General features: G+C 41.8%; 2 protein-coding genes across 3 annotated transcripts; both read left to right on the top strand.

The window, feature by feature from the left end:
* The first annotated feature begins 17,367 nt into the window (after nucleotides 1-17,367).
* LOC137793546 (leukocyte elastase inhibitor-like) lies at nucleotides 17,368-21,816 on the top strand. The gene is made up of 7 exons (XM_068589778.1): nucleotides 17,368-17,413; nucleotides 18,340-18,528; nucleotides 20,089-20,226; nucleotides 20,331-20,448; nucleotides 20,644-20,786; nucleotides 20,893-21,060; nucleotides 21,371-21,816. Exons 2-7 carry the CDS (start codon nucleotides 18,361-18,363, stop codon nucleotides 21,776-21,778), a joined length of 1,143 nt encoding a protein of 380 aa, XP_068445879.1. The 5' UTR covers nucleotides 17,368-17,413; nucleotides 18,340-18,360; the 3' UTR covers nucleotides 21,779-21,816.
* A 1,243-nt stretch (nucleotides 21,817-23,059) lies between these two features.
* LOC137793547 (GDP-L-fucose synthase-like) lies at nucleotides 23,060-27,390 on the top strand. Of its 2 annotated transcripts, none has more exons than XM_068589779.1 (10): nucleotides 23,060-23,196; nucleotides 23,791-23,948; nucleotides 24,051-24,165; nucleotides 25,051-25,179; nucleotides 25,264-25,337; nucleotides 25,428-25,561; nucleotides 25,971-26,102; nucleotides 26,188-26,267; nucleotides 26,557-26,656; nucleotides 26,794-27,390. In XM_068589779.1, the coding sequence occupies exons 2-10, from the start codon at nucleotides 23,791-23,793 to the stop codon at nucleotides 26,847-26,849; spliced, it is 978 nt and encodes a 325-aa protein (XP_068445880.1). In that variant the 5' UTR covers nucleotides 23,060-23,196; the 3' UTR covers nucleotides 26,850-27,390. The 2 variants fall into 2 exon arrangements, with proteins under 2 accessions (XP_068445880.1, XP_068445881.1); XM_068589780.1 differs by lacking the exon at nucleotides 23,060-23,196 and adding an exon at nucleotides 23,373-23,484.
* The last annotated feature ends 103 nt before the right edge of the window (nucleotides 27,391-27,493 follow it).

Here is a 27,493-nt window from a genome sequence, read left to right as displayed (position 1 = left end):
AGTCTCTCGCTCACCACGGACTGGGACAAGAACAGGGAGTCGTTGCTGTCAAGCCACCAGCCCACCAAGCCAACCATTCACCCGCCACCCGGCTTCCTCCCTGCCTCCCACCCCGGGACCTAAAAGGAGAGAACATGCCGTCTCTCAGAGGAGAAGGGGACAGGTGGTGTCGGGTTCAGGGTGTCGCTGCTGTACGCGGAATCACATGCTGGCATGTTAGTGAGACCCCTGCGGTATCCTTTAACTTCGGACACAGCACTTGATGCATGCATGCGCGCGTGCTCCTAAGTATAACTGCCGAGCGAGCAGGCCCCCTCGCCTGTGTTTCTCTTCCGCCTCACGAGTTGGACTCGAGGGCGGCGTGTGCATGCATCGTTGCGGACGGCCTAGGAAGGCAAACCAGACGACCACCATGCACACTCGCGTGAACGAACACCTGCATCCATGTGCAGCGTTTGGGTGTGTAAAATGAGAATGAATACTCCGGCGAAGACAGAGAAGGAGATGCAAATGAAGAGCTAAATTCTGATTCTGATTCTGTTTCCTCTTGTGTATGTCCTGGACATACCAGCAATAGAGAAAGACGTGCAGAGCCTCTCTATCTGTGCTGTCAGCAGAGGACAGCAGAGTTTCCCTTTTGGACTTTAAGGGCCTCTGTGTGTGCTACAGCTATCTATCTGGAGGGTAACTGGTGATTTATACCGCATAGTGGAATGAAACCACTGCAGTCAGGCAGATCAGATCCCTCCCCATGCACTGCCAACCTTGTAGGTTAACAGTATTATTTTTGACACTAGTGCCTTAACACATCTCTAAAAGAGGTGAGACACATTTTGTGTTCTTTAAAGGGATTTAGCTTGATTGACATCCTCAGTAAATCAGACATATGGACATCCTGTTATTGAGATTCAGAATAGGCCTCGGTTTTTGCGTGCAGAATAAAACTCCACTCGTGGCGACTAAAGGTTACTGTAGAGAATGGTAATTGCATTTTGATCTCAAAAACAGAGTAATTCTACGAAAACACATTTTTAATACTTCAAATAAAAAAAAACAGCATCACTGTCAGGCAGACATTTTTAGGAGATTGTCAGAAAATTTGCTCAAGCTAATTCAACATTCTGCAGCAGGTCAAAAACAAGCTTGGTTACGGGCAGCAACAGGTGTGTGTGTGTATGTGTGTGTGTGTGTGTGTGTGTGTGTGTGTGTGTATGTGAGTTATGGGATGGCATGGGGGGGGGGGGGGGGGGGATGGTACAAAGGGTCAAAGGGGTCAGAGAGTAGGATCCCCGGGAGGGAAAGTATTCCCAGGAGGGAATCTGAGGAGAACCCCTGCAGGGCCGGAGTGACAGCGTTTCTTCAGGAAACTGATGGATCTGGTGGCTGACCTCCATGTTCGTGATGTGTGGAACAGTTTTTATAGGAGCTAAACTACCAAGGACGTGCGGTGGAGCAAAGGTGCAACCGAGGTCAGAGTTCAGAGATAAAGAGGAAAGTGTGAGAGTTATTCACTTGACGCTGTGATAGGTTGAGGATCTCATATTACCCATGATGCATCCCGTGTGACTGAAACATTTCCCTCAGCGCCGCCTGGTGGTCACTTGAAAAGCACCACTGATATGTGCAGTTGGACAAGACAAAAGATCCATAAACCAAATCCACAACATAATATATAAAAACGCTGTTCTCCGCTCAGGCTGACAGTAGCTGCACTCAGATCCAACAGAGCAGAACATATATGCTACAATAGTTCACAGGTTCTTATGCTACTACAGATTTTTTTTTTTTCAACCAACATATTAACCGTATTACTGTTGAATCACTGTATATACTGTATATTACCTGCAAAAACATGTTTTTATTAACCTCATGGACATGTTTAGGCTTATGTCTTCTATGTGACCTGATGTGAACTGAGTTGATTGGCAGCTAGTAATGAAATATTGTTAATGTCATCTTCAGTGTCAAGGACTATTAAACTATTAAAAAACATATTCACTGAAGTCACATTTACTGATTGTTAAGTACACGGTTAAATACCGGTACCTGCAACTGTGTAGGCACTCAACTACACATTCCTTTTTTTAAATTAAACCTATAGTTTACCCTCACCTTTTATGTAGTTTATTGTAAGCGACCTCCCTGGCTGCAGGGTTGTTTAGTGGACTAGAGTTGCTGATGTCACATCAGTGAGTTTGTATTGATTCTCCCAAATGAGCAAATCAAACTGGTCCAGGGCCGCCATCCTGTGGCAACTAGATCTGTGTGCATTGACCAAGCCACACACATTCGTGTCAGTGGTTTGCTGCGTGTATTTGTGTGCTGCCAGCAGGCTGCGAGACATTAAAAGAGCTGCAGCTCCCTCTGGTGAGCTTGTTGTATTACACCTGTCGGGGTATGTTGTGCCGACAAACAGGTGCAGAGAACCAGAATAGTTTGCTGGGGTTTATTTCAGTTCCCTTCTTCCTCCTCTCTGCTGATTGTGGCTCGGGTTATACACATGGCAGCTTTGCCATCAGGGGGCACAATATTGTTATTCTCATGTAATGTAACTTCCATAAATACCTGCTGTACGACGGAACGAAAAAAAGCCCACCCAAGTCAATTGCTCATTCATATATTTAGGGAATCACACTGTTTTTTTCTTTCTGTTTGAGCCAATTAATGTTTTTACAAATCAGAAATACGTTTGGCTCGTTTTCAAAAAACACCATTGCATGCTTTGAAAATGAAAAAATGTCAGCAAATGCGCTAAACAAGTGAGATGTTTTTTCTCAGACAAATAAACATTTCAAGATTTGATCAAGTAGATCCAGTTAAATATGGCAGGAAGATGGCAGAGTATTCAGGTCAGGTGTATCAGTCTGTCAGAATGTATTCTACCTTGTGTCTTTGAGCAGAAATGTAAAGGAGGAAGGCTTCGGAAGGTTTTGGATTGACCCCACTTGAAGGCTGTGCATTACCTGCTGGGTTCCTCCCTCCAGCTCCACATGTTTGAGCTCCCAGAAGCAGCGCATGGTCTCCACCTTCTCCAGGTGTCGGTAGAAGGCCAGTCGGCCCAGACGGAGGCTGTTGCTTCGGTTGCGGATGGCCTTCAGCCCCTCCATCTTTTCAACGATGGGGGACATGGGAATCGGGGGCGGTACGGTTGATGACGGGAGTTTGACATTCTTCTGATCAGAAACGGACTCGTTGCACAGAGTCTTGTCTGACCTGAAATTACAACAAGCTGTTCATTAACGTCCATCCTCTAAAATGTATCATTACATTTACCATCAAGCCATCAACACAACAACTTATTAATATGAAGCACTCAAAGCAATCAGCAAATAAACAGAAAATGTATCTCTGACGCAAAACATTCATAAACATAGACGGTGCCAATTTGTAAATGTGATGCTTTTCTGGTTCAAATCTTTGTAACTGTAATATATTGGGTTTTAAATGGTTAAACAGACAAAACAAGCTTTTTAAAGACATCACATTGGATTTTTGGAAAATTTTGATGGTCTGCAAATACAAATTAACATCAACATTTGTCACTATTTTCTGATATTTCATAAATTGAGGAATAATCTGCTGAATAATATCACCTTTTTTAAATAATATTTGATTAAAGGCCTATAAATCCCCTAAAGACAGTTAACACACATTAATCTATAGCTATACTAGATAGGTGTGATTTTTGCGGACAGTCAATTAACTGAAAAAAGCGACGTACTGCATCATATTGATGAATAAAGCTCCTGTAAATCCAATAGAATTGCCATGAAGCAGTCCTGTATAGTTTGCAACATTGCTTTACCTTAATGCAACCACTGCAATTAATCCTATTGTTGCACTGTTATAAAGAGAAGAGGAAAATCTCTTGCCTAATCTAATTGCCCAACTCTAATCTGCGCTCTTGAAATTGCAGCGGGCACCATATGCCTCGAGCCGGCCCTCCAGCGGGCAACAGTGTGCCTGATCCAAGTGGGATGACTGATGATGTGGTGAAGAAATCCACCCTGACGCCTCATGGCGACAGCTGGCTTTCTGCTTTTCTCTACCTGTTGAGCCTCTGGGGGAGTCATGGAAGATCACTGGGGATATTTATACCTCCTGCCTTTTGACAATTACAGAGGTCAGAGAAGAGGGGCTGTCGTTTCAGCACGACTCCGACTGTGTGTTTCAGCCAAGGCTGTTTTTCAGCATCTCAGGGTAGGATTTCAACTCCTGGGCTAAAACCAAAAGAGTGGCAACGGGTGCACCTGTCACTGTTATTTATGTTGGACTTTTTACATTTGGGGATTAATTTACTCAATCTATAATACATTTATTTATTTACTTTTATGAATTTACTTCCCCATGGTTAGGGGAATGAGTTTGGGATGCAGATGCACCAACTGTACGGATCCATGTTGTTAATATGTGCATGGATCCAGGGACAAGATGATTTGAAAGTATACGTTCAGGAGAAGGTATTTTCATAACTTGGCAATGGAATTAAAGTAAAAACAATGACAAAGTAAGTTATAAAGTAACTTCACGACATGCAGACAAAGTAGTATCATTTTGCAGATGAAGAATTTTGAATATTAATACAGTGAACTTGCAGAATGTCAAATGTAACTTGTATATATAAAATGTAAAAATTTCATAGACTTTGAAAAGTATGTTTTTATTTAACACGATGTTCTCAATCTGTTCTGCTGAAACAATATTTCAGTTTTTCTGAATGCACTAACATTTCCCAAATCTTTCATGGCACGTTTATTATGACTATATGGATGTACATTTTATATGGTAATACATTTTGGTGTTTCATTTGTAGTATATATATATATATATATATATATATATATATATATATATATATATATATATATATATATATATATATATATATACTGTATGTATTAATGCTTTTACTTAGTAAAGAAGCTTAGTACCTCCTCTACCTCTCACTGTAGGAAACAACAGGTGTCCAACCTGCCTGTTCTTTTAAATGTACTGTTTTGTTGAAGGTCTTTTAAGAACTCATGCCTGCTGTGAAGGTGCCAGCAGGTGAGATTGATCACAGCCCTGGAGACCTGATGCTCCTGAGAGACCCCGTGACCCCTAGGTCACTCACATTAAAGGGCTTTATTTTGGGCGAGGGTCAGGGAGAACGCTATCCCCAGAAATGGAAAACGCCCATCGGTTAAAAAACCGTTAGGAGCCATCACGGGGCTTGTTGTCGGACTGGAATTAAAGCTGAATAGATTTACTTTCCATTGTGGTCACGTTGACCCAGGGCAGTTGTTGCTTTATTTGCAGCCGCCACATAAAGGTATTGGCTTTGATATGTGGCTGTGTTTCATGCGTGCCAGTAGCAAAACGTCACTGTCCAAGCGATGCTGTAGTTTGTGTATGTTTATTTTGCTTGGCGGCCCTCTTTAATCCGCCCTCTATAAAACGACAGGGGGGTTCCTATCTGTCTTCTTCATCATAATCCCTTCGTGTAACTGATAGGAAGCCCCACATGAGTCTCATAACTCTTAAAGTAGCAATGGAAACCCCAGAAGACTGAGTAAGTCCACGAGTGTATGTTTAGATAAGTAAAAAGCCGAAAGAAAAAAAAAAGAAGGGGGGATTAGCATCAATTAAATTAAACCAAATCTGAAGCGAGAGCAAAGCAATGAGAGAAAGTAACATCGCTGTAACAACCTACCCAAGGGAATGACATATGCTGGTTGTCTATGGAGGATTCAAACCAAATGCACAGCAAGTGCTAATTATGAGTCGTGCTAATCGGATGGTACAGCACCACAATGTTTTCGGTGCTGTTGAATTATTTCTTCATGTTTAGGACTGTGGCCAAATGCTGTATTAAAGTCTGTACATAGCTGCGGGCTTATTGTAACAGACTAATTGTACACACTGGGGACAAAGGAGAGCATTTAAAAGAGAGGCACTATGAAAGCAACGGGTGACAAATGATACTAAAGTGACCCTCGTTAAAGCTAACCTTTTGGGAAATACTCGTACCTCCGGTCTTTGGTAACAAAACGCGAATAAGTTTCATAATTATTGATCTATACTTAGTATTTATTTTTATCTGGCACAGCAGTGGGCCGCCCAGCCTGGCCTGGTGTAGAATAACAAGCCAGACTTGAATATTGCACAATGACTCAGGGTGAGCGAGTTCCGCCCAGTCAACAAAGCATAGTTTAAAGTTGAAAATCTAGAAAACGCCTCTGCTGCTGCGTTATCCGCTTCTAGGTTAACAGTTGTCCCCTTCAGCTGAGATAACATTCCTTGGAGAGGGGAGACACAGAGTCTGCTGCGTGCATGATTTGCTTGTGTTGTGTTCATGTGTGCACACGTCCATATCTATACATAAAATATGGCCTAACTTTTGGGATTGGTTGTTAAATGTGAGCATGGTACAGAATCGGCAGGGCCGATTAGGGGTCTTTTTTAGGTATCAGGCCAGACCGGAGAGTCTAGTCCCAGACGGCCTGAGTGGGAGGGACGGCCTTGAGTGGTAGGTCTTCACCCCAGGGTGCTATCTCTCTCTCAGGGGCCTCTGTTGTCCTGGTTTATTAGTTGCATGGAAACAGCCATCAAAGCCTTTAAACCATGGGAATGTGGGGAGGTGTCTCTGAGTGTGTGTGTGTGTGTGTGTGTGTGTGTGTGTGTGTGTGTGTGTGTGTGTGTGTGTGTGTGTGTGTGTGTGTGTGTGTGTGTGCGTGCGTGTGCGTGTGCGTGTGCGTGTGTGCATGGAAAAGAGAATGGAATGGCACAGAGCATCATCATCATCTAACCAAATGTTTCTTTGGTCTTGACTCAGTCAAAAGAAGCAAAACTCTAGTTCAAATCTAGAAAGCAACACATGTATGAGAGCAAAAGACTTTTAAAGAGTGTAGATTCTACGAGTGTAGATCTCCAAATTCCCTCTGCTAAAGCACACGACTGTTCAACTGCAACCTCGTTCACCAAAAAGAAGGACATACATATTTCCCAGTCCGCACTCCTTTACCAGTGGGGATACTCAAGTGACCTCAGCCAGTTCTTTAATTAATAGGCATCCAATTAAATGCGGTGACGCCGACGCGATAATATCAAGTTATCAACAGGTTCATTTTTCCCCGTCTAAACTCCACATTCACTCTTTTCCAGCCTGCCGGCTCTCTTTCAGCGCGACCGGAGCCAAGTCATGATCAAAGTATCACTGCCATAGCTCCCTGGAGTGTCCAATGCAAATAGTTGGACTGAGGATGCCCTCTTAGGACGCAACCAAATTGCCAAGGAACCCTGGCGACCTAGAAATTCTGCTGTAAGTGCCACATACACTATACGCAAAATAAACACATACACAGAATATAGACACGTCATTAACAGAGTATAAATATATATATATCATGTATGTATTTTATATATATATATATGTATATATATATATATATATAGATATAGATATATAGATATATAGATATATAGATATATGTGTGTGTGTGTGTGTGTGTGTGTGTGTGTGTGTGTGTGTGTGTGTGTGTGTGTGTGTGTGTGTGTGTGTAGAGATGCACACACTCATTTGTATCCTAACAGACATATTTGGTGCCAACAGCCCTTCCAATCCGTCACACTGACAACAACTCGGCAGCCTCTGCAGAAGAGTGTAACTGTAGAGCTTCCACTCAATGTACTTTTCCATTTCGCCAAGAACAAAGAGGAGCCCTTAATTTAGTCCACAGCAGATAGGGTTGCACGATGCAACCCTAAATTAAGTGAGAACCAGCGGTGGAGTGAAATAGATTATTTTCACACTTTTTTTTTTATTGGGACAATATAGGTTGTTGTTCTTGTGCAGTTTGTTGAGCTATTGCACATGAATCTAATAACACAAGCCTCAATGCGCGATATCGGCTGCCTTATTTGAAGAGTTTGAAAATAATAATGCCAAAAAGAGCCTTGTGAGCCGAGTGGTTATAACTGTGACGTATGTTTTTTTTATCCTTTGTTGCATGTCATAACCTCACTCCTTTCTATTTATCCTTCTTTACTGTTCTCTGTCAAATAGAGGCAAACATTTACCCCCCCAAAAAAAAAAAATTATCTTGTTTTTCTATTTTATTGTTAACCTCAACATATTTAAAATATTCATTTAGTATTCATCTCCAAATTATTTTTTTTTTTAAATATTCTTTCAAGCCAAGCCCCTGGCCCCTGGTGCACTAAATAAATCAGCATGGTAACTTGAAAAGTGGCACCTTGCACTGTGCGTAACTGATACAGCAGGAAGAGAAGGTGTTAGAATTCAAAACATGGTCATTATCCAAGTATAAGACCGCTTTACATTTCTCAGGATAGTCGGTGTAGGCAGATCCGAAATATCTATTTCAATTAGGGACAGTGAACTTATTGATCAACGAGTTGCTACAGAAGACTCACCCTTGGTAGTTGTGCACATTCGCAATCACCAAAATCTTCTTCTCTTTTCCTCCCATGTCTCTCATGGGTGTGATGGAGTCAGACTCTCCAGGTTTACTCTCTTCCTCCACCGGTGAGTGTTTTTAGGTCCTGGCGCTGGATGCTCTCTTCACACCAGCCAGCCGGGGGAAATTGATCCAGTGTGACAGACAGACAGACAGATCAAGAGAGACAGCTCATTGGGAATCTCTGGCTGCTTGTGGCTCTCTGTGGTGGGAGCCACAGACGCCCCGGGATAAACACCGGAGGGGGCGGTGAGGGAAAGAGAGGGTGTGTGGGAAGAGGGGGGTGGAGGAGGAGGAGCAGGAGGAGGAGAAGAGGGGTGGAGGGGTAGGAGGGGGGGGGGGGGGGGGAGGGTCTGCTCTGGGACATAGGGACCCAGAGGAAGTGTTCCAGAGAATGTGGCTTGGTATAATGGAACGAGTGGCATGCCAGTGTACCATGTGTCTCTGTGAGAGTAGGGATAATATACAGGGGGTTGAAGTGCGATAGGAACAAAGAGAAAGAGTTGGGTTATAAAGGAGTGGTACTCTTTGTTTAAACCGGCCGGCAACTGATAATTTGGCCACTTGAAACCAGTGGAAGGAGCTGCGAACACAACATCCTCACCAAGTTATGGACGTAGCGATAGCATGGAGTAGCATGAGCATTCATTTCACTCTCTCTCTTCAGCTCTGTTTATGGTCTCCACCAACTCCTGAGGGAAATATCTGTCTCTTCGGCTGGTGAATGCAGCCACCGTGCCACTATGTTCACCAGCTACTCAATTCCTCTGTCTTTGGTGCGGGAAGTTGACAGTCAGTTTTTAGAGTCATTAAAAATCTAGTCAACAACTATTACTAACTACACTGAGCAGTTGAACACATGCAACCAATTCAAATCATTTAGAAAAAGTAGGTGTTCCAAAATAACAGCATAGTTAAACCGAGTCTCATTGAAACATGGTCCTCCTTTACTGGAGTAGTAGCCTATGTTAAAATTCCCCAACAGGAAACAGCATTGTGGAGTGAAACACGAGTTCCTCCGGTGCACCAACCTCTCACGGGATTGCCTCATTATCATCTGCTGTGTTTATCGCCATCGTTTGTCGTTCCCCTGACCTTCCCATTAGCGAGCTCAGTCTTTAGTCTTCGGTCCTGACACTGAATCCTTCCTCGGCCCTCTGTCGCCTCCCTGTCCCTCTACCTTCTCTCTCTGCGCTAATTGGTAATACCGGGGCCCGAGGCTGTCGGGGTTTAACGCAGCTTTACGTCTGTGCAAAAGTGTCGTCCCGGGCCAAATGTTTGTATTCCTATATTTAGGTCACACTCAATAAGATTATGTTGGGGGACAATAGTAATGATCGGCACAGGAAATATGGCAACACAGAGTATTGTGTGTATGCCCTTTGTATGCCAACAAAAAAAAATGGCGACGGGTCGCAGCAACGCGAACACTCAAAGCTCTGGCTTCCATGAAGGGCTCCATATTTCACTGTGAGATAAGATAAAGTGTGCCAGACGCTCTGCTGCTCAGACCTGAAAAGCAACACGCTGGGAGCAGGAGGGAAGTCTTTTTCTGGAACTATATTTCTTTTAAACTAGTAAATTATAATGCAGTTAAACAGACAGCTGCTGCCTGACTTTACCACCACCACCTGCCTTCACCGCTGGTTTAAACAGGGTCATTCAAGAACCAGCATGTATGCTTTTACCACACAGACAGTCAATATATCTTAATCGTTTATACCGTGAGATACCAAAAGAACTAAAAATATTGTGAAGTTAAATATATATATATGAAGTCAGGTTTTCTTTTGTCAAGGAAAGGTATCAACATAACTCTTATATTTAAAATGTAATTTGTGTGGCTCAAGGTAAATTAAAATAACAACTAGGTTATACCATTTAAAGAATTGCACCTTTCTCTCCGCTGCTCTTAATGTATGTTTTTGTGATCTTTCTACAAAATCTAAGAAATAAGGCATTTTTTAACACTGTTTAATGAAAAACTGTTGCAAAATATAAAACTGACTGTAGGAAATCTCATAAAACAAACAAATCCTGTGATCCCACATTGTACGGCAGAGTCGTGTGACACAGTTATTCCAGACAGGAAGTCATGAAGCTTGATTTTAAGAGCTGCATTTACTGCGAGGTATTTCCAGGCTATATGCTACGTAAACAGTCTGGTATGGTGACCGCAGAATATTTGGGACGTATCATGTCACGATTCCTGCGAGGGTTGCATCAGGTGTATTTCCTGCACGTGAGCTGCAAAACAAAAGATGCAGACTTTGGAGGCTGCCGTTGGTTTCCAGGGAATCTCAATCAGGAAGCCAGATTCCATTGTGATCCCCGGGAAGGTCACAGCTGTGTGCGGCCGCAGAGGCTTTTTTGACCGAATCGAGGGCACCGCTGTTTGCCTCGACCCGAAGTGCATAAATGGAAGATGGGGATGATCAGTAAAGTACAGTGACATGATCGCATGTCTCGAAAGTCCGCAGCACATTTATAGTTCTGCTGCCTGGTAACAGACATGTAATGATGGAGTTTTACCTCCATGGTCAATAGTGAGGCCTATGTGTGGTACTGAGAGGTAGAATGAAAGTGCAACCAGTTTAACAAACACATAGCAACATAATGTAAAAGGGGCGTATGATCAGAACATAGCACGATTGTGTGTGGATGCACCATATTTGTTACCATGCCTTTTGGACCCTTGCCAATCACATGACTGAGGTTTTCTGTATCTAAATCTGTTATTCCAACGTCTACCTGCTTCCACGCTGCAAATTAGTTCAAATTAGATATAGTTCACAAGACTTACTTATTTGGATTATACCTTTTGTATCAACTTTTTTTTACAGCCAAGGTGACAAACTAAATATTGTCTCTGCCAGGAGGACCATGTGATCGATCACATGCGTACATGGTACTCAGCAGTGTGTGTGCATATCGTACACACACTGCTGAGTACCTCACCGCCTCCGAGGTTGGTAGATTGTATGACGTGTCTTGTACAAGGTCTTTGAGCTCATTGCTTGCATACACCGACGCTTATTTTTGAGTATCTTGGAGCGTGTTTTACGAAGCCTTGCAGTCTGTTAGTGTCTTAATGATGGGTTGCATTCATTCATTAGCACAATGCACCAGCGACCGTTGCGGACACACCCAGCGTGCATTCGAGTGCGCCTTTGCATGTTGACACTTTTAACCTCCACAGCCTACATTTTTGTCTGAATTACTGCTCGCAAACTTCAGACCAGAGCCTCGCTGTGTCACAGACACATATACTACACACATGCACAAGCGTTCACAGTATTCTTAGACCAATTTGCGCTCTGCAGAATGATCCTCTGTTGGTATTTTCCGGCTTGTAGCGCCGGCTGCTGATGGCACAAGTTCTCCAGCAACCACATCAGACGCAGTCCTCTAAAACACAGCATGTAATTACAAACAGGTTCTTTCGGCGGATGGGTAAGTGCTCAGCTGAATAGCTGGAGAAATCTGAGCAAACACAGAAAGAGCTGGGACGTGGTGTTCTCCTCCGGCTGGTTCAGACCGAGCAGCTGAATCTCTCCAGAATCTGGATCAAGTGCGTGACACCTTATTTAATTGCATCTTGAGAGGAGCATAACTCTGCAGTCAAGCCTTAGCCTGGGGTCAGTATTGTGAGCATGCTACCTTGGTAGTATCTAGTGATATGTCATGAACTATGGCAACATGTTTTCTGCATATATTCAGTCAGATATAAACACACGCGCACACATTTCGTGGGTGCAGATACAGACTTACACTCATTAACCCGCCATTAGCCCAGCCCTGCACCTCAACGGCAGACTGCTGATTTCTTTTTCTTTTTTTATCAATCAAATGGCTTCATGTAATGTGAACAAGTGATGAAGCAATGTATCATTATGATTTTGTTATTATTATTATTATTATTATTATTATTATTATTATTATTATTATTATTATTATTATTATTATTATTATTATTATTATCACCTGAATTGTGTGCATGTACAGCAGCAGGAAGTTGTTGTTTTGAGCTTGAACAGGTTCTGATAAACAGCACTGTGCACCACCTGCCCGGCACAAAACGGGACACAGGCGAAGGGAATCTTCTTCTCTGGAGGTGGTGGAGACCAAACCAAAGCTATAAGAGGAGAGTCAATATTTGCATTCATCATAGAGACACAACACAAGTCCAACTCTGCGTTTGATAAATATAATCCACATCAACTGTATCTGCTGATGACATACACTGCCTGGCCAAAAAAAAGTCGGCACCAAAAAAAAGGTCACACACACTAATATTTTGTGGGACCGCCTTTAGCTTTGATTACGACACGCATTCGCTGTGGCATTGTTTCAATAAGCTTCTGCAATGTCACAAGATTTATTTTCACCCAGTGTTGCATTCATTTCTCACCAAGATCTTGTATTGATGATGGTAGAGTCTGACCGCTGCGCAAAGTCTTCTCCAGCACATCCCAAAGATTCTCAATGGGGTTAAGGTCTGGACTCCATGTGTGAAAATGATGTCTCATGCTCTTTGAACTACTCTTTCACACATTAAGCCTGATGAATCCTGGCATTGTCATCTTGAATATGCCCGTGCCATCAGGCAAGAAAAAAATCCATTGATGGAATAACCTGGTCATTGCTGAACCTGGTGGTTGCTGAACCTAGACCTGAGCAACTCCAGCAACCCTAGATCATAGCAATGCCCTGACAGGCTTGTACAGTAAGCAGCAGTTAAAGCCAGGTGGCGACTTTTTTTTTGGCCAGGCAGTGTTTGTAAAGTGTTTGTAAAGTTTGTAAAAGTTTGTTAAGCATCATGGCGTAGCAAAATGATTTAAAAGAGTAGATCATTTTTGGAAAAATACAATTATTTGCTTTCTTTAAGAAAGATGCAGGGGAATACAGCGACCATGGCAATGTCCAAAGGAGAAATATAAACCTCACTTCACACGCGCCTTATTTCTTTAATTGAAGTAATAATAATAAAACGTTTGAAAAACCATTCGTTATGGTAAGCTTGGCTAAACCCTTCCAGAGCCTTGCTCCTGGTTCAACCTGCAATCATTAATTTTTGGGTCACTTACATATTGCAGAAACACTGACACACAAACAATTTAAGTTGATCTGGTGAACTTGTCAGCAAACATTGGCTTGTTTGCAGTGAGAGTGAACCAAACTTGTGAAGTTAAGCCCTGGGCAGCGAAAGAAATGAGCTGAGTCTAAAACCCACTAATTTACAGAAATGGGCTTGATATCCATCTCATCATTTTACTTTAGAAAAGAAAGCATATCAATGCTTCCCCAACAGATAGAACAGCTTCGTATATGTATCTATAAAAGGCAAAGTAAGGCCAGAGTTAGAGACCAGAAAAACTTTGTATACTCTGTCTTTGTCCAAGAACTCAGACTACCAAGTACTGCTTTGGGTTATTTTTGATGTCCCATGCTGTTTGACCTTGGCTTTACACTTACATCCAACAGTGTCATGGCACAAACAACTCATTTCTTTCACCACCTGAGGCCAGCTGATACAGACTTCTTTTTTTCCAACTTCGGCCTCCCGTGTCCTGGCTGCCGCAGCTCAGCGGGTCGGCTTTAGGGGTTTCAAGCCTTTATTTGTTTTGTCATTTATGCCATTTAAGCCATGGTCCTCTCGAGCTGTTTGCTGCTTTCTGGAGCATTAGAGTGTCCTCCATGGGCCTGCTGAAGGACAAAGGTAAAGTAAGTTAAACAATGTCAAATACACACACACGCACACACATCCCTCAACGCCCGCCCGCTGCCTCTCACACTCCTACATAAATCAAAATAACAATGATGAGATTTATGAAGGGTCATATACTCTGCCAACATGCCCTGTCTCCTGCCAAGTGTAACATATTGAACAGAGAAGTGTGCCACCATTGGATTCTAGGTCAGTTGAAGGTCCACAGTCCATAATAATCAAAATACAACATAGGAAACAATTGTCACTCTGTAACTGTTCATACTGAAAGAAAACCCTGACCACAAAGAGGCCTCTTTGTTTACTGGTAGTGTTTTTGGATGCATTTAATGAAATCAAATGCTGATTGTCCATTCATAGGAGCAACCCACATCCTTACACGGCAAGGTCAGTTCACCAGTCAGTACTACATACGTAGTTTTCACTTCGTCACAGAAGATTAGAATGACAGTTTTAAATAGTGTGGGAGCTTTTCTGCTCCTGCTGCATGAGCTGTATATGTCCTTTTCCACCGTGGGATCTGACATTGCCCTTAACTTCCTCAAGGCTCACCCTGCTTCCATGTTGTGTGTGTCCTCCCATATGACATGGCTGATGGTCCATCATGAGGCCTTTTGATGATAGACCATGTTGACAGGACAAAATGGAAATACCAACGTCAACTGCGGGAACAGAACACCTCCCGGGGGGAGGCTCGACGCACTTTCATTCGAGTTCCCCATCCACACCGCACTCAGAGGGGAGTTAGGGGATGACAAGGTGGGAGGGACTGTAGTAGAGGTGCCCCAGAAATCTGAAAAACGGTGGTTAAACATTTATATTGTCCGTTTATGATTCTCTCCGGTTGTCACTTGTACATCTTTCATCCCTCTGGCTCCCTCTAGTGGAAAACAGATGTTATGTAATTTCTGTCACCATTTGCATTGATTGTCTTTGTTCATTTTGCATGCTGATTGTGGGCCATTCAGCTTTGCAATTTATTCTGTAGCAATTGGTAGGCTTAGAAGGAATTGTAAGCCTACCAATTCCTTCCTTCCTTTGTTCATTTTTGTGATAAAGCACTATTTTTCAAACAAAGAAACACTGAAACTCCTCTTCGGCACATGAATGCACTTAGTAAGTAAGTGCTTCTCTTGTCTCAGCGCAGCAGGGCAGGGCTAGTTATAATTTATCTGTATATAATTATACCTTTTAGGTAGCACCAAATATTGAGGGTTGGCTTCAAATCCTTTGTCAGATTCTTCGGCTTGTTTCTTTGACTGTATATTTTCTGATTTTAATTAAGACACTTGTGTAATTTAGTCAGACATGACGAGTTGTACATGTAAAAACTCATCTGTCAGGAAGAAGGGGGAGGAGAGCTCCAGCAGTGGGACAGTCTATAGTATGGCGGTTATGTAACACAGAGGTCTGGACTCCATGGGTTGTCATGAAACAGAGATGTTTATCATGTGTCAGTGGTTGTCAAGGCTATAATGTAAGCCTTCGTGACGGGTGGAGACAATATAATCTCTACACAGTAAATCCTGCAGACACACCTTAAGACACACAATGTTCCAGAAGAGCAACCTCGACTCCTTCTTGGCAATGGGCATGTTACATTCACCCTCCAGGAATATATACTCTTTATTTAAAAAAAAAAAAATACTTAAAACAATTAGGTTTATTAAAATGTCTACCGTGGAATATTACATTATTGAGACACTAACACATAAAAACAGGAATCATTACTGAATGATTCCTGTTTTTGTGTAGTGTTACAATAATGTTCAATATCCTGTTTTGTATTACCTGATTATGACACATTTACGTCATGATTATATTATATTATATGATTATCAAGTCGACATTGCAGCTGGTAATGTGAGGCTCTTTTTAACCACATTATATACTGAGGAGTATCTTCATTCTTTTACAACACTTCCAAATTTATTTGAAATTTGTATTTTTTGTTGATAATCTCAATCAGCAAAAACAACTAGTTACCTAGTCACCTATTAATTTAGTTGAAAAGTACACAATTTCCACTATTTGTTTTTGTACAAGTACCTCAACATTGTACTTCAAGGCAGTACTCACAAATGTTATTTATAAATGAAAATTGCATCCCACCTCTAGCAGCAGACCAAGAGGTGACCAAGACCCCCTGTCAACATATTGTCACAATGACACTAGAGGGTCACCACTTTGAGTTGCATTAATTGTTTCATAAGCTTGGGGAGAAATATGATAAATGAATTTGGTGTAACAGAAGAATGTAAGATACCGTGGACACATTTTAATGGTGTATAAGAATATGCCATAGCTTGCGTTTCTAAGCCATGGAGAGAGGGCTTTTATTTAGACTTAGACTATTTATTTAATATTCTTTAATATTGTATTGTATATGTAATATGTGTCTATGAATTGCATTGTTGTGTCAATTGTTGTTGATTGTCTGATGTTATTGTCTAGTGTGTGTGTGTGTGTGTGTGTGTGTGTGTGTGTGTGTGTGTGTGTGTGTGTGTGTGTGTGTGTGTGTGTATGTTTATAGCAAAATGATATCTTGGATTACGATATTAAAATAAAATATTGACTGATATTTTTCATTTTTTTCCACCAGGTAGTGAAGAGAAGGAAAATGTGTAAAGAAATATTATATATATATATATATATATATATATATATATATATATATATATATATATATATATATATATATATATATATATATATATATATGTATATGCATAATAACTATATATAACTATATATAGATATAGATATATATACATATATATATATATATATATATATATATATATATATATATATATATATATATATATATTATTTATGTATGTATATATAAACATGGGTGTGGTTCTACTGTATGGTACGAGACTCGTGGCCTCAGCTTCCTCTACTCTTGGCTAAGCCTGTGCAAACGTTTTCACAGCACTAAATTGGCCTTTTTCCCTCTCTTCCTCCCTACCATGGCATGTATTTGAAACCAGTCAATGACTTATCGCTCAATCACGCGTCCCACCCACAGACTCGCTGCGGTCACAACCACTGCGTGTGTTCCGTATAAATGAGGCGCGTGGGACTTCTGGGTCCATCCACCGCCCCTGCGCCGCGTGCTCTCTGTGCTTTGAGGAGCTTTTCTCTGACTTTTGCGTGCTGCGTTTTGCTTTCACTTCCTCACACCTTCAGCTCGCTCCAGTCGTTGCGGGAGGACCACCAGGTAAAGTAACAATGGAGAGAATAAACCAGAAACACACACACACACACACACACACACACACACACACACACACACACACACACACACACACACACACACATCGTGCGGTGTGGCGATAGCGCTGATTCCGGACATGCATTCTGCGTTACGTATTTAATACCAGCTTCTAGGGCTGTGTGCGGAGTTATTTCCGGGTATTTGAACGCACCTTCACTTGCTCCGGGCAAAACTGTGATACTCGTCAACATGAGAAAATACAACATGTGATTCAAAGTGTGTGTATAATACCTTCAAAGAGTTTGAGATTGTCAAAACGCTTTAAAAAGTGAATTAGCAGATTATTATTGGATTCTAAGCAGGCACACCCAGTACTAACTCTGGTGGTGGAGGTAACTTTTCTCTGCCTTGGATGGGGATTCAGTTCAATAGATTGGACACATAGATTATTAAAATGATCATAGATTGTGTCAAATATCAACACCGGTACATTAGTAAAAGGGAGGATAAAGCTTTTTGGGAAAGTTGAATTGAATCAGTTTTCTTTTGAGAGCATATCTATTTACACTGAACTGAGACAAGGGTTTCACAGGCTGTGGAGAAGAAGAAAGGAAAAACGAAACACCTCACAAAACATTGCAGATCAACTTTTGGCATTTTGTCTTTATTTGTTGATTGACAATAAAGTGACAGAAAACAGGGAGGGTGGGAGCAAAGGAGATGACGTGCAATTGCCCCTTTAAATGTAATTCACATTTATTTTTGACTGTGATTTAATTGTGTCATAAGGTATGGAATGTAGAGGTTCTCTTTCTTTTTTTTCTTCTTTTAACTATGAAATATGTTAACATTAAAATCTATCTGAAATGTGTTTTACAAAATGGAATCATACCGTGTATTTATATTTTAATGTCATTTGCTCATTACAGGAAAAGCATACAAAATCAGTCATGGCCGCCATCAGTAGCTCAAACACAGCTTTTGCCTTAGAGCTGCTCCGCACTCTGAGCCAAGAAAACCCATCCAGGAACGTCTTTGTCTCCCCGCTGAGCATCAGCTCGGCCCTGGCTATGGTTTACCTCGGGGCTAAAGGAGACACTGCTGCTCAGATGGCGAAGGTCAGCACACCGTCTCTCTATTACAAAACGTCATGAAGTGCAGTCCTCCGGACCTGTTTCCATAAACCATGTTGTGAGATATGAAGTTCAGGCTGTTTGACTAGGTGTGTGTGTATGCAAAGGATAAAAGGTGTGTTTTCAGACAGCCGAAGTCTATTGAGACCTGAGCTTTGAACTCGAAGCTCACCTATTGTTTACTTAAAAGCCGGAGATTGTAAATACTTGTACCGGTAGTCAGGTTTCAGTTCATGAAAACATTTTGCTTCAGGAAGTACAGTGAATCCCAAGCATTGTTCTTCTTTATCTTATTTTGATTTATGACTTCTGTGTTCAAACTGTTAGCTCGAGCCAAAATGAACATTTTTGTCTGCAGTGGTTCAGCAGGTTATTGATGAATGATTGACTTCATGAAGACACAAAACACACTATATGATCAAGAGTATGAGGACACCTGAACGGTACACCCATGTGTGATTGTTGTAACACATCATCCCAAACCGTGGGCCTTAATCTGCTGATGTTGAAATCTGGCAGCAGGGATTTGATCCTATTTAGCTTAACCGGAAACCTAGTACATTTATGTTTTATGCAGTCTGTGGTTCAGCCACGAGTGAACAGGAGTGAGTTCGGCCCACTGATGTCGGGCGATAAGGCCAGGCTCCCAGTTGGCTTTCCAGTCCATCCTGAAGGTGTTGGATGGAGGTCAGGGTTCTGTGCAAGCCAGTCAGGTTATTTTACATTAAAGTGGAAAAACTATTTATTTGTATGATTGGCTTTGAGCACGAAGGAACGAAAAAAAGGAAGAAAAAAAGGCTTCCCTTAACCGTTGACACAAAGTTTGCCCTTTTTGTAACCTCAGGGTTTAGCTCATTCCGTGAAGAACAGCCCGAGACCCAAAGTACACAATAGTATTGGGGCATGCCTGTCTGCACACTTCTGACCTTGTAGTGGAATCCATGGAGAGAAGGCACATACATGTAACATTAAAAGAACATACATGACTACATTTTAGAATTATAGCCAATTAAAAGGCACAGATAATAGCTAATATCAAGCAGGCAAATATAAAGTTCATACAGTTCAGTAGCAACACTACGAGGGTCCTCTGGTTGACCTTACAGCAACATCTAGTGGACTGTCAGAAGAGGTGTTATCGAATGGGTAGATTAAATGATATCTAGTGGACTGGCAGTAGAAAATGGGTGGATTAAATGATATCTAAATGTGCTAAATTTAAGCATTCATGTAAATAAATATTGTCAACTTAAAATGTAGTGCTTTTATGTGTTCCTCTGAATTGTTTAAACAATCTGAAGTGGGCCTTAAATTACATAAGATTTAAAGTAGACAGACCGGAAGCAGCTGGTGAGGCTGGAGAAATTCACATCCAACAACCAGATTATGAGCAGCACCAAGACTTGATGATATTACAAATCATATTCTCTGCAAATGTAACCAGATTATTTGAGGTCTTAACAAGTGGTTACAGTAGTTTATTTTCAGAGCAATGGCCTTTTGTTGATCCCATGCTAAAGTCTGTTGTTCCAAACCTTTCCACAGGCCCTCTCATTCAGCTCTGGTGAAGGCGTCCACGCAGATTTTGAGACACTGAACACTGACATTAACTCACCGTCTGCGTCATACATCCTGAAACTTGCCAACCGTCTTTACGGGGAAAACACTGCCAACTTCCTCCCGGTGAGTTTTCAGTTTACACTTTAAATCACGAAAGAGTCAGATACTTGTATTAAATATACAACTTTACGCGACTGAATTCATGAGATGCTTTCTTGTCACTGCAGCAATTCCTTGAAGCCACACAGAAGCACTACCAGGCGGACCTGAAGGCTGTGGACTTTATGGGGGCTCCAGAGGCCTGCAGAGCAGAGATCAACAGCTGGGTGGAGCAGCAGACCGAGAGTGAGTTATTCCTCTTCATTGTACACTGATTATCCCAATAATAACTTGTACAACAATCATTTGATGGTGCACTTTCAGGGTAACACATTTTTTCTCATTAATCCCCCTCTGTCTAAGCTTCGACTGTGAGATAAATCGGTCGAACCAAACTCTGTAAATCAGGGTACAATGCTTTGTCTCTGTCTGTCCTTTCAGATAAGATTAAAGATCTTCTGAAACCTGGAACAGTCACTGTTTCCACACAATTGGCTCTGGTTAATGCCATCTATTTCAAGGGAAACTGGATGAATCGCTTTGATCAGGCAAACACCAAAGAGATGTCCTTTAAAGTCAACCAGGTGAGGTTTGCAGATGTAGACACGTAAAGTTTGAATACATTAAACAGCTTCACTCAGCCGACTGAGACCCAATTCCCCTTGATTTACTGTGCTCCCTGTGTATCAGAATGAGGCCAAGCCGGTCCAGATGATGTACCAGATGAAGAAGCTGCCTTACAACTATATTCCTGAGCTCGGCCTGCAGATCCTGGAGCTGCCGTACGTGGAGGAGGAGCTCAGTATGTTCGTCTTGCTGCCCGAGGAGTCCGCAGACGGCTCCAACCCTCTGCTGAAGGTATGCAACCTCGAGGCAAAAAACTAGACTTACAAGGGATGTAGAAGAAGCTGCAAGGCATTAGTTATAAACCATTCTTGGAAAAGTATATAATCAATACAACTAATGATATGCAGAATAATAATGATTTTGCATCTTGTATAAAATATCTTGATCTCAATGCCTGATTAAAAATACATCCATTTAAAAAGATTAGTTTAGCTAAGCCAAGATATGATTACATTAAAAATGTGCCAACAAGATGATACTGATAACCTCTTAATATAAATATGAGCTAGAGATCAAATATAGTGTGTGTGTTTTGTTCCAGCTGGAGAATGAGCTAACACGGGAGAATCTGGACGAATGGACCAACAGGGAAAACATGGACGTCCACTCAGAAGTCCTGGTTCACCTTCCCAAGTTCAAGCTGGAGGAAGACTACGAGCTGAACGAGCCTCTGGCCAAACTTGGCATGAGGGACGTGTTCTGTGGGGCGAAGGCCGATTTGTCCGGCATGAACGGGGAAGGAGGACTCTTCCTGTCCACAGTGGTCCACAAGGCCTTTGTGGAGGTGAACGAGGAGGGGACAGAGGCGGCCGCGGCCACAGCGGGCATGGTAGCATTCTGTATGTTGAGGGAGGAGCACTTCACAGCGGACCACCCCTTCCTGTTCTTCATCAGGCACAATAAGACCAAATCCATCGTCTTCCTCGGCAGGTTCTCGTCTCCTCAGTAGAAAGAACCAGCAGATGAAATTTTAAAAGATAATAAAAAACTTGCAAAATCTTTGAAATGAAGGCTTTATTTTCTGAGATATTTAATTTACCAGATTTTTGGGGTGTCTGTTTTGCACTAAAATCATAGATATAGTTATTTAAGTTTGAATATTTTTGGTTGACTCAATGGGTTATAAAACTGGAGAGAACTTAAGCGAAATAAAACATCAGACATTTGGGTTTTAAAGTGATGATTTTAAATTATCCAGAAGCACCGCAAAACTCTTTGCTCTATTCATAGTTGTATTGTGGTGAGAGCAAAATTATCTGCAGATAAAGTGATACACTGGTTATTACAGATTTAAATCATATTTGAGAACTTTTAGAATAGATAAAGCATAAGAGAAATTAATTATTGTAGCTCCCTGGAGTGTGTTACTCCTTTTACAATCATTTATGATATCAACAATGTTTTTCTGAGAAATGCTGTGGCAGAAATGATATAGTATAAATATTGCTCCAACATCCTGAAGCTATTCAACGATATAAACAAGAGACTGAAAAACAAGGAGAACGCAGTCTTCAAGCACAAAATATATTCTCAAAAGAGTTCTATTTTGTTTAATGACTTAAAGACATGACGAAGTTACATTAAATGGTTTGTGTTTGTGATTGCATGTCAGAGATAGGCCCAATCCCAATCTCCACCCTTACGGATATACAGACTTTGAGGCGCGCTCCTGCGAAGTCCTTGAGGGTTGTGTCCCAGTGTTACATCGTGGAGTGCCTGAGGGCTCTGTGGCGGACATGTTGAGCCCTTTATGAACCCTTTCCATAAGTCAACATTAGATGCTGACTTTGCCTAAGGGAATTACCCACAATGCATTGCAACGTGAAGTTTAGTCACGTGATGTTGCAGCAAAGTGCTGTCCCATTCATAATCACACCAGCTCAAACCCTCACAGACTCACACGCAACCAGTTAGCAGCTGACGTCAGTGAGTCCCTGAGGGTTCAGGGTTTGAGGGTTTAGGGTAGAGATTGGGATTGGGCCATAGTCTACTACCTGGAGGGCGGGATTGCATTCTTGCGTCCTTAATAACCAAACCGGAAGTACAAGTACATTTTTCCAATTGTATCATTGTGACGTTTGAAATTTGTTATCAGTGAAAAAAAAAATCTCTTTCCGAGTTGACGATAATAGGAACACTTCCGTGTGTCGATGTGGAACATTAAAACAAAACAGCTAGGCTGTTTGTCAAGAAAACTTTATTTTGAAGGTTAAGACCGGAAGCCGGAGCTCTGTCTCTCCCTCTCTCTCTCTCCCCTGTGTAGACAGACAGGTTATCTGTTCTGATATGCGAGAGAGACTTCATTCAACTCGGCTCTCCAGCTTTAAACTGGTCCTTCTGTCGGTGTAGTCAATTAACAGCCAACGGGTGAGACATAACTACTTCATTCATTTAGTTTAGCTACGAGTTGAACGTCATTTCACTGCACGAGACGGAACAAAAGTTTTTTTAAAACTGCTACTTGCGATACAGGTTTTAGTTGCCGCACTCGGGTTTGAGTTTAACCAGCGACACGAACTCTCGCTGAAAGAGGTTAGGTTTGAAGGTTAGGCTGGTTACCTGCTCGCATGAGCTAACATCTACGTTGGTCACGTTAGCTTCGCTGGCTGGCTTCAACAACACAGTTCAGCTCATTTGCTCTCCTCCAATAAGAAGGTAAGCAGCCACAGGCTGTACCCTAACCATAGGAGAATAGCAGCGACAAACTAGTCGGTCTTTGGATACACGAACAGCGGGGTAAGATAAATAAGTTAGCTAAAATAACTTGGGCAGTGTTTGTTATTTGAGTGTGGCTTGATGTTAGTTCATGAGCCGCGCTGTTCAATGACGTGGCAGTTACCTGCGATCAGCTGAGTCCACCTGCAACACGCCCACCTGTCGTGTAGAAGGAGCCTTAAACAAACTGAGTTTGCTTGACGCTGAGGCTCCACTGAGTGTGGTTGTGCATTGTTTTTTTCCTAGATGAGCAGTCTGGGTGATCACGCCGCTCCAATGAGGGTGCTGGTGACGGGAGGATCCGGCTTGGTAGGCAGAGCCATCCAGCATGTGGTCAAAGAGGAGGGAGGAGCCAAAGAGGGGGAGGAATGGATATTCCTCTCCTCCAAAGACGCCAACCTCATGTGAGCGAATACTTCTTCTTGCTACTTTATATATGCAAATGTGGTAATATGGTACATAACTCACACAATTGTTCCTCCTGTGTTATTGTGGCCTCCATTCAGGATCTTGGAGGAGACGAGGGCTGCGTTTGAAAAACATCGGCCAACCCACGTCATTCACCTGGCTGCTATGGTCGGAGGGCTTTTCAAGAATATGAAATACAACCTGGACTTTTGGGTATGAGGAAGTGTTTGGAAAGATTGTTTGACCTGTGTTGCGAGTAGGGTTGCAAAGGGGTCGAAATTTTCCGGTAAATTTCCGGAAAGTTTTTGCACGGGAATTTTGAAGAAAAGAAATGTGCCTAAGTTTTTTGCAAAAGCATATAACAGGGAACTTAAATGTAGTTGAGAACAATACTATGCACGCCTAGGTCCGCTGGACCCTTAATGCAGCTGGTTGAGAACATTGTTTGCCAGAAATATAAACGTAAACATAAAACGTTCTGTTGTTTTTGACGTTTTTGTCATCAGTGTTGCGTCTGAACGTTGCAGCCCGATGCCTGGCAAGTGTGAGAGCGCCGAGTTGCGTAGAGGCCAAGAGCGGTATTGCAGACAGATAGAGATTTCAATTACAGCGCTCAACATATTGAAACAAATAACTGAACTAGTTCATGTAGAAAGTGAACTTTCCCAACACTGTTTGTCATTAGCATATTGCTTACTTGGTAAACTGAAGTCATGTTCATTTTAATACCAAGTTTATTTGTATACAGTAGACTTTTTACAGCAGTGAGAGTAGGACGTATGTATGTCCACACAAAAGTACACCATTACCTCGATTATTCACGGCTTTCAGAATGTCAAAAAAGTCATTTTTAAAAGTTGTATTATAATTGTTTGCATGCATGTCTGCTTATGACAAGGTAAATACATTTAAATTACCCCAAAATTTCCACTTAACTCCCGTATATTCCCGTTTATTCCCGTTAATTCCCGTGGAAAGTTTCCAACTTTGAATATTCCCAGAATTTTGCAACCCTAGTTGCGAGTGTAATTTGTTGCGTGATATGTTATGTATGATTTAGGTTTTTTGTTTAAAAACGGATGTGTCTCGCCTCTCCAGAGAAACAACGTCTACATCAATGATAACGTGCTGCAGGCCGCACATGAAATTGGCGTGGTCAAGGTTGTTTCCTGCCTGTCCACCTGCATCTTTCCTGATAAGACCAACTACCCTATTGATGAGACCATGGTAACAGACCCGTATGTGTTCTCTGAGCTGGCATCAGTAAATCTGTAAATGGCAATTAACTTCACTTTACTTTCTTTAAATAAGATCCACAACGGTCCACCTCATGAGTCAAACTTTGGCTATGCCTACGCAAAGAGAATGATTGATGTTCATAACAGGTGGGAACCGATGGCTTCGTTACGTGACCATGTTTAATACATTCCCAATGTTGCGTGAATAATAATTTTCTGTAAAACGCTGTTTCTCAGGGCATATTTCCAGCAGCATGGCGGTTGCTATACAGCTGTGATTCCCACTAATGTGTTTGGTCCCCATGACAACTTCAGCATTGAAGACGGACATGTTCTGCCGGGCCTCATACACAAGGCGTACATTGCTCAAAGTAAGTCACATCATCTTAAACATCATCTGAAATTTAGACACCTGAATTCTGACATTTTTGACACTACCAAATATCTTTCAGCACTCGTTTTTTCTTTTTCATAGCAAAATATGTCTCGCTCACTTTGTATTGGATTGATAACGAGACTATAACTATACATCACTACTTATAGCTGGGGTCGGTAACATTGGAGACACCGTCAAGACTTGGATAGATTTAAGAAAATATCTCACCAAAAAACCCAGTCCAGTGCTGCTTCCCCCCCCAAAAAATGCTTAATGTACTACATTACACTATACACGTTGTCATAAGTTGTGTTGTAACCTTTTATTTGATAACTGAGTGCAAAAAAAGAAGGGTATATTGAGGGATCCATATAAATTGTGTACTCACTTCTGTGCATGATCAGAGGAGGGAAAGCCCCTGGTGGTCTGGGGATCTGGCACTCCCAGAAGACAGTTCATCTACTCTCTGGACCTAGCTCGTCTCTTCCTGTGGGTCACGAGGGAGTATCCAGAGGTGGATCCGATTATTCTCTCCGGTGAGTCCTCGTACACAGCGTATTCATAGTGAAAGACGAATTGACTTCATAGTACTGATGTCTGTGTCGTGTCCACTGGTTCCAGTGGGAGAGGAGGATGAAGTGTCCATAAAAGAAGCAGCAGAAGCAGTTGTGCAAGGACTGAACTTTAAAGGGGAAGTGGTGGTATCCTTTTGATCATGCTTAGTTAACTGACGTCATCCAAATTATATCCAGCAGGATTATTTGGATAACTCGTTAACATCCTACCGGATCAGACTCCTGGCAAACAAATTACGCTCGTTTGTTTTTTGGTGTGGTGATCCCACATGGAGTACAAATTGTTAATGTCATGCATTTTGTATTTAACAGACTTGTGTATAATTATTACTATAGTGCCTTTATAATCAAAATGGCTATCAAAATATTTCTATATAACCAGTTTTATGTACTTACCTTGACCGTTGACCTTTAGTTTGATACCAGTAAAGCAGATGGTCAGTTCAAAAAGACAGCCAGCAATGCAAAGTTACAGCGCTACCAGCCGGACTTCAAGTTCACGCCCTTCAAACAAGGTTGGACTGACTTATTGTGTGTTTGTGTGTGTGACTTCTTGGATGCCATCAGTCCAGAAATAAAAATACTTGCACTCTGTTTTGATTAAATATGCTGCCTGTCTTCTCTTATTTATTTTTTCCCGCCTCTCTTACAGCTTTAAAGGAAACCTGCGATTGGTTTGTTACCAACTATGAATCAGCCCGGAAGTGAAAACTATTGAGAACAAGTTGGTACAAAGTCGTTCGGCCCGCCCTGTTGGAATGGAGAAGACGGTGATAGTAGCTGTGGAGAGGGCTGGAAGAAACAAAGGGTTCTTCCATAGTTAATCTGCAACGGTAGATGGATGTTACTTAATGAGGCCTTGTCAGTTTGATTGGGTCACTCAATGATTTGGCCTGAAGATCTCTGAAACACTAGCTAAGCTTGTTTCTTTCGGGTATATAAAGAAACTATCATTTATCTGTGTATCTTTTTCACTATTGTGGTGTTAATCATTTCAGTTGTCGAGTGACAATTTGGAACCCGGGTGCTGGCACAATTCAATATTTACAGTAATTGTTAATTCTAAATCCCTTTCAGCATTGTAATCCCCCTGAATTACTGTAAAGGTTTGGAGGTTTAACTGGTCTAGCTTTGAGTCACTGTATTTAATGAACAAAGGTTTGAGTGAATGCTTTTTTAAAAAAGGGAGGCTGGGTTATTTTTACTCAGTATATTGGCACTGTGCAAAATAAACGTTTTATACCAATTAGGTCTTCGTCCTGTCTAAATCTTTAAGAGCTATGCCACAAGCGGCGATATCTGATAATTCAAATTTTAAAACGGGGATTGAATTCAGATTTTGGAACCACGAC

This window comes from Clinocottus analis, unplaced genomic scaffold (assembly GCF_023055335.1).
Source record: "Clinocottus analis isolate CAN_PGR_092001 unplaced genomic scaffold, fCliAna1.0.p SCAF_23, whole genome shotgun sequence".
NCBI classification, from domain to species: Eukaryota; Metazoa; Chordata; class Actinopteri; order Perciformes; family Cottidae; genus Clinocottus; species Clinocottus analis.
The sequence above is the reverse complement of the archived record's forward strand: the minus strand, read 5'-3'. Positions and strand labels throughout refer to the sequence as shown.